The 13,100-nt window shown below is 37.8% G+C and overlaps 2 protein-coding genes across 4 annotated transcripts; one reads left to right on the top strand and one right to left on the bottom strand.

Moving 5' to 3' along the window:
- Positions 1 to 44: 44 nt before the first annotated feature.
- LOC105278114 (mitochondrial import inner membrane translocase subunit Tim23) lies at positions 45 to 2,636 on the bottom strand. Its single transcript, XM_011336953.3, has 5 exons — positions 2,454 to 2,636; positions 1,726 to 1,975; positions 1,482 to 1,651; positions 1,278 to 1,405; positions 45 to 215 (listed from the first exon to the last, which is right to left on the bottom strand). Exons 1-4 carry the CDS (start codon positions 2,524 to 2,526, stop codon positions 1,284 to 1,286), a joined length of 615 nt encoding a protein of 204 aa, XP_011335255.1. The 5' UTR covers positions 2,527 to 2,636; the 3' UTR covers positions 45 to 215; positions 1,278 to 1,283.
- A 523-nt stretch (positions 2,637 to 3,159) lies between these two features.
- Positions 3,160 to 9,858, top strand: LOC105278115 (DNA repair protein RAD50). Of its 3 annotated transcripts, XM_011336955.3 has the most exons (18): positions 3,162 to 3,506; positions 3,664 to 3,904; positions 4,050 to 4,193; positions 4,272 to 4,713; positions 4,790 to 4,944; positions 5,016 to 5,214; positions 5,351 to 5,574; positions 5,666 to 6,031; positions 6,108 to 6,228; positions 6,318 to 6,699; positions 6,794 to 6,999; positions 7,384 to 7,721; positions 7,874 to 8,293; positions 8,385 to 8,510; positions 8,646 to 8,918; positions 9,005 to 9,138; positions 9,199 to 9,330; positions 9,411 to 9,858. In XM_011336955.3, exons 2-18 carry the CDS (start codon positions 3,674 to 3,676, stop codon positions 9,628 to 9,630), a joined length of 4,113 nt encoding a protein of 1,370 aa, XP_011335257.2. In that variant the 5' UTR covers positions 3,162 to 3,506; positions 3,664 to 3,673; the 3' UTR covers positions 9,631 to 9,858. The 3 variants fall into 3 exon arrangements, 2 of the variants coding, with proteins under 2 accessions (XP_011335257.2, XP_011335256.2); XM_011336954.3 differs by having other exon boundaries at positions 3,162 to 3,904; XR_003406394.1 differs by lacking the exon at positions 9,411 to 9,858 and having other exon boundaries at positions 3,160 to 3,904; positions 8,982 to 9,138; positions 9,199 to 9,321.
- Positions 9,859 to 13,100: the final 3,242 nt, after the last annotated feature.

Here is a 13,100-nt window from a genome sequence, read left to right as displayed (position 1 = left end):
TATTGAGAGAAACGCTTACAACGCTATGCTGCAAATATACATACGTTCGTAGGTTCGTTTATTTGTGAATAGATACACTATTAGTCTGAATAATTTATTTATTCTAACATTCCTTCAGCAATTTATTTCGCACCCACATGCTCGGTGGGCTTTTTCCTATGTACAATACGAGAAATTTTTTTATAACATGGATGTTGTCAATTTGTTATACGAATCTGCAAGAGAAAACAGGAGATCACGTTAGAATATTTATTAGGTTCGATTACTTTGCGATCTACGTCATTTTATATCACTTATATTTAGTAAATGCTAATTTAGACAACTCGTTTTATTTTACTCATTTATGCCTGATTTATCGATAGACAGAAATAATTTGTAAGAACGATAAATTGAATTTAATAAATTCACGCAAAGCTCATTTATTTAAATATTGACTATTTGGACATAAAACGAGTATATGTATATTTCAATTTTTATCAAATCGCAATTTTGTCAGTTGTCTCGAGTGTTATGTTTTTGAATGCTGATATATATTAGTCTAACATATTCCATTATGTACATATCTTTGGATAATAACAATACTTCTTTACTACGTACGGTAACCGGTACAGATCTCACGGTCGATATAACATAAAATTATCATTTTAACAATTACCAAGTCTTAATCATATATGTACACGCATATACAATTAAAACGATGTGTATATATATATATATATATATATATATCATGTATATATTAGACAAAATATTATACATCATATGATATATCATATATAAATGTAATGTATAAAATAAACTTGTCTTTATTCCATTTTTAAATCTTAAACTTTATTTATGCACACATGGCATCGCACAAATATATACCATGAATTTTGGTATGCCATTTATCTCAATTTTTTATCAATTTAATTTAAGTGTGAACCTTTATTGATTCTAATAATCATTCATCTTTAAAAAATTATTGTACTTAATTTAAAGTATCATGCTTACATAACGTAGAGATTGTAAATATAGCACGTGATATGATATTCTTATGTTACATTCTCACAGTTTTGGAACTATTGCAATTTATTTTCCCTTCCAACCAACAGATCTATTAATAATTAATTAATTATAATTTCTCAGTTTGTGCCAAATTTTCAATTTCTTCAACATTATAACACCATGGTCTTTGCAATCAAATGTTGCAACAGTATTATGATAATACAGTGTGCAATAAAAATCTCTGGACAAGCGTAAAATTGTTTTACTAAATTCTTTACTAAAAGACGTACACTATCTTACGCTGTATACTTCCATCCGTTCACACGCTGCACCGGCAAGCCTCCGTTATTCCATATACAATATAGTACCGCGACTCCCGCCGCAATAGCGCCCGCAAAACCAGCTTTTCTGATTCCAGCTAAAATTTAGTATTATTATCACGCTTTATCATCGGACACTCGTAACGGACACATAGACAGAAATATGTTGTGTACCAGGAGATCTGAACACTGTGGCACTCGCTGCGGCTGCAGCCACTGTATTAAAACTGTCATCAGTCCCTCTAAGCCAGGTCAAGCCTATTCCAGCACAAGTGTACATTATCGTTATTACGCCGAGCGAATTTGCCATGTTGGCGCCACCCTTCATAACATGATTGATCAATCTGGAATGAAGAAAGAAATGCGAATGTCCTTTGTCCTTTGCACTTCAAGTAGAAGAATATAAAAGCGAGCGTACTGTGTTCTCCTGAGTTTGCCAGTTTCTCCTGCGATAGACGTAGCTTTGATGCCTCTGTATAAACCAGACGCTCCGCCAATCCCTGCACCCACTATGCATGCTGCTCCGATCTGACTGAATGCTAACTCAAAACGACCTCTTTGCTTCACAGCACCAGCAGGAAATATGAATTCTGGTTGACTGACAGGAAGGTACGACGGGTCGAAGTTTAAGTATGGACTGAGCGGTGCTAAACCTTGTTGCGAAGTGACTGAAAAATAAGATTAAATACAACAGAGATATATTTAGTTAATTTTTTTATTATTAAACTCTTCTTACATTGTGCAATAAGAAAAATATTTAACACTATCTTTGAAGAAAACGTAAGTGAATCTTTATTATGTATCAACTTAGAGAGGCAGATAAATATTTCTTTTTAATTTCGCAATTGTCAGTCATTTTTAAAAAAAGAAATAGGTTATATAGGTCTGTAGGTACATACTGACGCAATAGATCAGGTTAGGAATATGCTTTGTCAGCAGTCCAAATAATTGAATTGACGCAAATAATAGGTGACGACGTAATTGTAAAAAGTATTTTACAGTATTTTACAATTGTGCAGTATTCAATAATTTAGCCGATAACGTTCAATCTTTCAGTTATTTATAAAACATTTTTTAAATCCTTAATCAGAGAGACGTGGAAAGTTTTAAAAATATCTAAGTAGAACTTAGAATTGTTTTATTTACCTGGTATGTTAGTATTGCTATATTTTTCATTGTCGACGTTGGTATTCCCCGAATTAGTGCGAAAGTCTATCATTTTGTTCAAACAATTTAAACCTCGTGCTTGTTGGTTAGAACACGAGACTCGGATGGTCAAGGAAAACGAAACGACACATTCGGACCGGAATGAAAATGCTGAGAATGCCGGGTCGGAAATGACGTCATCCGATCCATGATGATAGAAGAAGAGTGAAGTTGCATCGTTTGTATTTAAAATAAGATAAATGTAAATATAAGTGGAAGACAAAAGGTAAATTATATCAAAAACATCTGAAATGAAGTTAACAAAAATGGCATATTGGATATCATATTTATATAGAATTAATATCTAATTCATTTCGTCATTTAGATTTAATATTTGTTGCAAAGAGTGTAACAGAGTGTAGAGGTAGAGTGTAAAAGAAACTTCTTTGATAGTTCATTTTTATAACGATATTGTCTTCAAAATAATTTTAATAATTTTAAATAAATATCTTAAGATATATTATATAAAACAATTTTAAATACAAGAACGGTCTGGATATGCAACTGCAGCTTTCGAGGGTTCGATCTTGATTAGTACCAAAACCTTCCGCTATGAACCTCCACTGCTTTTTCTTGAGATAGTGGTATGGCTCAACAATAAGTCTGACATAACCTTATCTTTAAATAATGAGATTTAATAGCTAGAAGAGAAATTTTATTTTTAAATCGTGTAGATGTAAAGAGGAAAATTAAGTTTTTACTTGCAGATAATACGATTCAATGAGAAATATTAACTATGCAGTATAAAAAGAACAGTTTGCAACGATTCACGATTTTTCCGTGTTCCAAAACTCATTAAAAAAGATATTAATCCTTTTTGTGACCAATCATGCAGCATCTGTATTTGGCGCGTTTTCTCATTAGATAATTTTCTCGAGTCGGCCGAGTGTCCTGCCGGATATGCGCAGTATTCTTCCTACAATGAGTCATTGTTTCGTTGAGATATTTAGAAAGTGCTGAATCTACAATCGTAAAGTCGAGTTATTAGATCAGGTATTGTTTAAAAAGAAATATTGACGTTAATTAGGAAGTGTCAAATCTGATGATGTCACCAGCCCGAATAATGTCATCAATTTATACATTTTCCAAGTATATTATTTGCTAATTTATTTATTTATTTATCCGCTAATTATCGTGCATTGCTAATTAGAAGAAATAAGATGTCTAAAATACGCCGGCTCTCGCTTCGCGGTATTCGTAATTTCGGTGACGACAACGAGGATGCCTTGATACGTTTCGCCTGTCCATTAACGCTCATCCTGGGGCCGAATGGTACTGGCAAAACGACCATCATCGAGGCGCTGAAATATGCCACAACCGGCACGTTTCCACCGGATTCCGAGAAAGGAAAATCCTTTATACATGATCCTATTCTGGCAACAACCGGTTCGGTATGACATTTGTAATAATTATTATGTCATGATTTATTTTCTCTGACATCACATTTTCATTAGCATTCTCTTTTCTTTTCTTTTTTAATTTCATACTCGAGGTCTTTGTAATTGCTGGAAATTAAAAAAAAATATTTATTATTAGATCAGAGGGGTTGTTAAAGCTGAGGTAGTGGATTCAACAGGTAATATTTATGTAGTATCCAGAACAATAGAGTCACAAGCGAGAACAAAGAGGTTTAAGACCTTAGACTGTACTGTAACGCAAGTAAATAAGGATAGGCAAGAAGTAAGTGCTTCCTATACACTTTTGGAACTAGTGCAACTGGGTTTGGATTTATCTCAACTATTTTAATTCCTTGTACAGAAAACATCGATAACTAACCGATGTACAAATGTCGACGCAGAGCTCAGTATAATATTGGGTGTTTCAAAATCCATTTTGAATTATGTCATATTTTGCCATCAAGATGAGCTTAACTGGCCCTTCGAAGTAGGCAAAACATTGAAAGAAAGATTCGATGAAATATTTGGCAGTACTAAATTTAATAAAGCATTGGAAAATATTACTAAGATTCATAAAGATCTTGAGGGGGAGATTCGAGGCCTGAAAACAGAGCAAAAGGCTTTAAGCGTAATCGTGGCTGAGGTAGACGATAAAGAAGCTAAACTTGAGGATCACAGGAAGAGATTGGATGTTGCAAAGAAGAAAATAGACGACATCGATAATCAGGTCAAACCCTTAAAACAGAAAATAGAAGAGATGCAACAGTTTAACTTGGAGTACAAAAATGTGCAAGCTGAAGAAGGTAAGTTGGATAAAAATTTGTAAAAGTATTAATAAAGACAAATTATCTTTTTTATTGATTTATTTAATGTTTTTAGAAAAAAAGAAAATGGAGTATAATATGCACAAGGAACGATACGAGAAGCTGAAAGAGAGCATAAAAGATATCTTTGAAGGAACAACGGAGGAACTAAATATGCGCATAGAGTCATACGATACTATTTTGAAAGAAAAGAATGATGAGATAACGGAGGTAGAAATGAATGTGATATTTCTATAATAATTTTTCTGACATCTCATGCATTACATTATTTTTTTTCTTAGAATGAGTCTGAGGTCAAAGGTATATCTGAGAAGGCAACTAGAATCTCGTCTATCTTGGCAACACGAAGGGAAACTGTAGGCACGTTGAAGCAACAAGTGAAAGATCATGAGAAACGAATAGTTCGTCGCAATCAGGTATTGAATGAGGCATTGCAAGCATGGAGTTTCGACACGGTGGAATCTGACGTATCTGAAATAGGTATTTAAAAAATAATTTCAAGAATATTCAAAGTTGCAAAGTTTTTTTATATTAAAGAAGAATGTGATTCTTTTATTGTTAAATAATATGCTAAGTAATTGAAAAGTCCATATATCTGTGAATATTCCATGTACAGAGGTGAAGGCTCTTACGAAAAGATTGGATCAAAAGATGCGAGCGTTGGAAGAAGAGATGGAAGACAATAGATGGGCGATGCAAAAGCAAGAAAGAGAGTTACAGAAACAAGCTGACGTGCTGCGTAGTAATCACTCAAAAATAGAGTCGGAAATGGTTCTCAAAGACAAAGAAGTAATAGCGATTAGAGACGAGATCGATGCAATTCGCAACCAGATAACGCAGGTTAGTACATTTTATTGACGATTATTTTGATAGAAATAACAGTTTTTAACAAAGACAAGACATTGTTTTAATAATTTCCCCGTGCACGTAGATTGGTGTAGCGGGAAACAAATTGAGGTCCATTGAACAGAAACTCCAAGCGGCGAAACAAAAGATTGACGAACTTGGCAATGCGATGGATACCGACTCCGTTAAAAATGATATCGAGAACAAGATAAAATCCAGAGATAAGATGGAAACGAGTTTAAGTGCGATCGACGACGAGATCTCTTCCTTACATAAATTGAGCTCGTTGACGGCCGAGTTCGAGTTAAATAAGTCAACGTTACAAGCCAAGGAAGAGGAATTGGAGAATTTGAAGGAGAAGCACGGCAATAAGATCAAAGAATTGTTGGATATCCAAGAAGTGCAACAAATCAAATTAAAAAATCCTTTGGAACGCGTTCATCAACAACTGGTACGATTAATTTCATTTACATGTACGTACATATTATGCTTACAAGAGCTTACATTAATTATGAAATCATCTTCAGGAGAAAGAAACAAAGTGTTTGACACGAGAGATTCAGGCACAAGAGTGCAAAACTGCTGCTTTTGACACGACAGTGCGACACATAGTATCTGAAATCGGGAAGAAGAGGCTGGAATTACAGAGTGAGAATATCTTACACATTTTCATAATAATTTCATGACTCAAAATAATATTTTAATAATATACTTATGCAAAAATTGCTTCCTTTTAGGTGATAAGGGAAAGATATCTACAGTTTGTGATTACAAGGACTTTGATGAAACTTTATTGATGCAATCGAAGGTACTGAAGGATCTTCAGGAAAAGAGAGGCATTTACGCTTACCAAGCTACAGCTTACAAGGACTACATTAAGAAGCTATCCGTGGAAGATCCCTGTTGCCCCTTGTGCCATAGAAACTTCCAGGAGAAAGATAAAGTCACAGATTTAATAAGAGAGATGGAGAGGGATATAATCCGCAATCAACCAGATCGCTTAAAGCAGTACGAAGAGGAACTAAAGACGCAACAGGAAAAATATGATAATATGCTGCAGCTGAAACCCGTTGTTGAGAAAGTGATTCAGTGTGAGGAAAATGATTTGAAAAAATTAGAGTGAGTAAACATTAAATTAAATAATGTACTGTAAAACGTTTCGTTTTGCCCAGTGCATGTAGCTACAATTTTACTGCTTCTCTTTTCTAATTAGAGAAAAGTTGGAGAAAACAAAGAACAGCTTGAAGCAGTCAAAAATGGCTGTAAAGGATCTGGAGACATCGAAGGAAGTGCCTGACAAGAAACTACTACTCTACAAAGACATGATAGGCGATATCAAACTCTGGGATCGGTGTATCGACGAAGTCGAGCAGTTAAGGAGGACCGTTGGTAACCTGGAGACTCAAATGGCTAATGCTGGTAATTGGCAGTTGTAGTAACTTACGATTACTGATCAGAATCCCGCTCACATATTTTAAGGCGATCCTGGAGTCGTCTGTATTACCGGCGGAATCGGTGATTTTCCTGCATTTTTCAAGAAATGGATCTTTTTATTGAATTCACAGAATGAAAAATCCTTTTCCACGATGAAAGTACACACAATAATGTAGTGTGGAAAACAGGACTTAACTTTCCAAACGGAAAAAAATCAATTTTTTTTTTACATTTGGAAAGTTAAGTCCTGTTTTCCACACTACATTATTGTGTGTACTTTCATCGTGGAAAAGGATTTTTCATTCTGTGAATTCAATAAAAAGATCCATTTCTTGAAAAATCTAGTAATTTATCGGTATTTTTGCACAGGAGCTAATACCGAGAGAACTATAGAAGAGGCGCAGACGCAGCGAGACTCTTTGAAAACATTTCTCAGAGAGACTCGTAACAACATCGAAGCACTGCGGCTTAAATTGAGCAAGCATACCGAGAAGTTACAGGACGCTAGGGCGAGGTACAACGAGTTACACGAAGAACAATTGAGAATACAAACGGACATGCAGAAACTGAAGCATCTGGAGGATAAGAAGAATGAATTGTACACCCGAGAAGTTACTCTAGGGGATACGGTAGAGAGATTGCGACGAGACTTGGCAGAGGCCGAGGATTGTCTGGATTCCGAAATTCAGCGATTAGAAAAGATCAAGGTTTGCCCTTTGTAATATCTGCAAAGAGAAATTACGTTAAAAATTATATTAAAAATTACATTAAAAATTATATGTGTTGCCATGTGAGTTTATATGAAATGTAAGTGGCAATTAATTCTGAAATATATATATTTTTTTTTTTCATGTTTCAGACGGAGAACTGGCAGAAACGAGAGGCGGAGAGAAAATCGGCTGCCGAGAGTACCAGACGCTTATCCGACCTGCACAAAATGATCGACGAAGTCGATTCGTTCGTCAGCAGCAACGTGGCCGAGAAACTCGCACGGTTCGAGCGCGAGATCGAGTCTTATCAGAATACGTTGATGGACCTTACAACCAAGAGAGAAGAGATCGAACAAGCGATAAGCAAACTGAAGGAACAAGTTGCTACTCAGGAGATCGGGAAGCGAGAGCTTCTCGACAATATGGCGTTGCGTAAGATCAAGGAAACGTTAGAAACCCTGAAGGAGCAATACAGGAGACTGAACGAGAAGGTGAAAAGCATGAATTACAACGAGGTAGCCAGAAGATGGGAGCAATTGGTGAATGAGGAGCAGACGTTGCTTCGTCAGGTGAGCAGCGATACATTGTATGAACTCTTTGTGTGAAACCTTTTGTCTTATTTATCCCATTCGTTTATTAATTCTTCAACTACGTTTCTAGAGGAACGTGGCGCAGGGAAGTAAAGAGGAGCTGGAAAGAGTCATCAAGCAATACGTGCAGGAATTGCGCAAAGAGGAGTACCGATTAGCTCGTCGGAAGTACACTAACAAATGCATCGCATTAACGGTAAGGTGCATCGAGTCTTTATACAAAAATGGTCTATATTTTTGCAACAATATTACGTTCGAATATGGTATCGTACGTTAATCACAATCATCGCGGACATTGCGATTATCTGATTTGTGCGTTCGCTCGTTCAAGGTTCAAGAAGACGCCATAGCGAATCTGAAAGCTTACAACAAGGTACTGGATGCTGCGATGATCGATTATCACGAGGAGCGTATGGCAACGGTGAATAGGATTATGAAGAAGCTGTGGAAGCACATTTACAAGGGCACCGATACCACCAGCATAGAGATTTGTATGGAGCCTTCCGAGGAGCACAAAACCAAGAGAAGTTACAATTACAAATTGGTCCAGACTAAACACGGCTGCAAGATGGACATGAAAGGACGCTGCAGTGCTGGACAGAAAGTAATTAGTTGTTCGTGTTGAAGGACGAACACGCGTAAGAGAATGTTCTTTATGTTCATCCAGGTTATGCGATTTGTTTTTTGCAGGTGTTGGCGTCAATAATCATAAGGCTCGCTCTGGCGGAAACGTTCTGCAAGGATTGCGGCATTCTTGCACTCGATGAACCGACCACGAATCTCGACGAGGAAAACGCGAACAGCTTAGCAGATACGTTAACTAAGTACGTTTAAGATTAAGCAGTTGCGAATAATTACGAACAATTAATAACGAACGATTACAGAGTGGTCGAGCTGCGATCGCGACACCAAAAGAACTTCCAGTTAATTATAATCAGCCACGATGAGAAGTTCCTGCAGAAGCTTGCAGATTTGAATGATCACAGAACATTCCACGAGCTCTACCGCAAAAACAAGTGCGTTAAAAATGTATATTTTTCATGTAAAGTTTGGAAGTTGTAGGAACATTGAATATTGAAAATTTTTTTCTGTATAGTGGAATGACTGCGGTGAAGCGCTCCGATTTTAATGAACCTACGAATTCTCTGGTGCACATTAAGAGTGAGGATGAATCCGACGAAGAAGAACGTCCAAATCAGTACAGAGATTCGGACAATGGTCCGTCTACGAGTACGTTGAACAGAAAAAGATATAATTTGGATAATTCCAGCGAAGAAGAGAGGCCAGCGGCTAGAAAGAAATATCGCTTTGAATAAATTGAGATATGCATTTATATTTTTTTATGGTAACTTTCCTGTTAGAGTGTACTCATATGTATATGTATGTTAATTTATTGTTACCAAAAGTTATAGATATTATATAATATACTGCTCTTCGAGAATACCTCAAGTATGTAACAAATAACCAAAGGTTGCTTCCTACTTATTTTTCTAGATGTAAAAACTGGATTAATAAATTTCGAATTTATGATCTTGTCGAATTAACGTACATTGATTGTTATTTCACCTTTAAAACGTTTATGTTAATGAAAATCGGAGAGCGAGGAAAAAGAATGGGGATTCTCCATGTAACGATAACACGTAGAACGGGAAATATATTCCCAAAAATACAAAATCTGCAAGCTATTTCCTCAAACTGATAACTCGAATTTACAGCAGATTTCAAAAATTGATTTAATTAAAAACCTCAAAAATTTTCTTGACTCATTTTACACATATGCCAATTGTTACGTGTGAACAAGTTTAATTGCATCACATGTAATTTTTCAGACTTTCTTTCGCGATTGGTTTCGAAAGAGTATACGCATATATTGCGATCACATGAAGGTGTTAAAAAGCGCCGAGCGTTTCTAACTTAGGACCGCTGAAGCGAGGGTATCAGGCGGGCGCATGAAACGAGAATCAATCGGGAGTAGTCAGCCGCAGGCGGCCGCTCCAGGATTGTCTCCTCTCGCCAGCTCGAGTCTCGATGACCGTTATAGTTAGCGAGTTATCGCGAATCGAACGCCTGGAGGGAGTCGGCACCGTAATAGGCCGCCGCTGCTCGGGGAGCCGTAACGTCATAATAGAATAGCCGATGTTAGTAATACCATCGCGCGCGCGGTACCGCGACTGGAGGCAACCGGCCGGGCGATTGACTGGCCCGGCGCGGCATAGCGAGTCTAACCAATTTGCATCGCATTGTGTACTCGTTACGCCTCCATCTGCGTCCGCACTCGCACGCATACGCGCCGACGACGACCTGGCGGCGGTCGCAACATCGACTCGGAGAGCGTAGGTGTTCTCTAAACGAGGACCTTCGACACGCTTCCACTATCGTTCCTCAACTTCCACCCCCTTTTCAAAACTCAAATTAAATTTATATCTCTTATTATTCATTATTTTTTCCGTTTATCTTGATCTTTTTGTCAATGTTATTATGTTTTTGTTATAATTGATTGAATAACAAACATTTCCTAATTTAAAATCACATTTTGAATTTCTCAGGAAAGATTATTCGACCCTTCTCTGGATTATAAGTTAAGAAGAGAGAGGAAGAGAGGATGGCAGTCGTATTATACAAAGTTGGATTCGAATGGATCTGATATAGGCGAAACGCCCAGCATTCAAATTGATGCGAAGAGGGGTTGTATTTCAGCGTGCAGGAACGCTTGCTGGGCGAGCGGCGTCGCCGTTGCACGAGCATCCCGGCGGCAAAACCGAGCCGTTCCAGCAATCAGCGCCCTGGGAGAGCCGTGGAAACCGCGGAAACCCCCAACTCTATTATCGTTTCTGGCATCGTTATCGTTATTAGCCGCTTCACCGCCCAGCCATTCGCACAACGGCCAGAGAGCGAAACCAACCGCTCCAACTACCCGCTCGGCTACTGACCCGTTGCGGGCCCCGAGGCCCCGATAATCAATAGCGCTGAAGAAAGGTATTTCAGACGTCGTGAAAATTCTTCGATTATTTTCTTTTCCTTTACTTATCTCCATTTCTCTTTTGCAAAGAGAAATTTTTTCCTTTCGCGAATCATTGCTTCATTTGTTCACGATTATTGGCAATAACGACGGTGTTTCTTTTCTCGCTGATGCGGTCTCATCGCATCTGTGTTCTTGATGTAATTGCATCCTTTATCTCCACTTCTCACTTTCGCATTTCTTTCGCGAATCATTGCTTCATTTGTTCACGATTACCGACGATAACGACGGTGTTTCTCGCTGATGCGGTCTCACTTTGCGTCTACATTCTTGATGTGATTGCATGCTTGATCGAAGCCCGAGCTCGGCTCGAGGTAAATCCAATGCCTGATGTTCATCGGCAACAGTCGCGATTGATTGATCGCATTGTTGTGCTATCGATGCGGCGTGACTCGCGGTCGGGGCTCGGGCTGCTACCCCATCGCGCAATTGGAGAATAGAAATGTAGCGAGAGACTATCCCCTGGCCTCCGTCTCTCCGATCCGCTTTGATCTCTTTCTCGCTACGATCCCCCGGCGAGGCGGGGCGAGGCGATTTCCGTCCGCGCCCCCTCTTCAAAATATCAACTAAACGATAACCGTATTTATTATTCATTCGGCCGCCTCGTTTCGCCCTTCCCGTGCCGCGTCCCCAATTTTACAAAGTAGTTTTTCAAAGAATTCCGCGGACGGCCTGCATCGCCCATGAGACAGCAAGGGCGTGTATAGGGCTGAAAGTGCTTGAATCGGCGATAAAAAGGGCTCTCAGCTCCTCCGGATTATCATATCCGATATATAAGAATATGTGATAAGAATAACCATTTATTATAAATAAGATGAGATAAACAAGAGAGAACAACTGCAAATTACATTCAGATTCGGCGAATGCTAATAGAAAATTCTAATATACTAATAAATTAATCAATTCTCTTTAAAAATTCGAATATATATTTTTTAAATAAAATACAAAATTGCACTTAAAATTAGTAAGCAGAGATCGGTTTAGACGAATTAACCATTGTACTACATTTTACATATTTTTATATATACTTATATTAATATTAATATTAAAATTGTTCACTATCCGTACTTAAAAAGTGGAAAACAATTGGAAGATTTGTACGCAGCGTATTTACCGACGAAAAAGAAGAGACAAGAATATACTGACGGAACGAATTGAGGCGAAGCGTACGCGCATCCCGGCTATTTCGACGGAAATCGAGTCTGGAACAATCCCCAATAGACAACGAGCAGAAAAGAAAGACATCCGACAGATCGGGTTATCGAGATTAACGCGAATGCACCGAACCTGTGTGCGCCTTCCATCGTGCTGAAGATCGAAGGCGCATCGCACGCCCGTCCAATCCAACAATATCAATTACTCCGTTCGACATTGTGCTCTGATATCAAAGCGGATTAGACGCGCCTGGCAGGCTGTGAGAATCTCTATTTGATTTTGATTCAAGATCGATTTGACTGGAAATATAAGATAAGATATGAAATAAAATGCGATATATCGACTTTCCGCGATAAAATATTGATTAAGATTATTTAATATAATGATTCACTCATTTTAGAATTTTTTATCAATTTCTTATCAATGGAGATTTGTGAAAAAATACCTTTTTCTCAGAAAGTCTACATTACTGTGAATTTCAGATACTTGACAAAGTGTCGGATCAAATTCGATAACCGAATCTGACGTTAATATCGATGACACCCGCCACGTTTTCCGATGTACTTCCGCTTTCGAGTCTTCATTTTTCACGATCTTCGCCCGTTACATTCT

The sequence above is a fragment of the Ooceraea biroi genome, chromosome 3 (genome assembly GCF_003672135.1).
Source record: "Ooceraea biroi isolate clonal line C1 chromosome 3, Obir_v5.4, whole genome shotgun sequence".
Lineage (NCBI taxonomy): Eukaryota > Metazoa > Arthropoda > Insecta > Hymenoptera > Formicidae > Ooceraea > Ooceraea biroi.
Note: the sequence above shows the minus strand (reverse complement) of the source record. Positions and strands in the feature narration are given on the sequence as shown.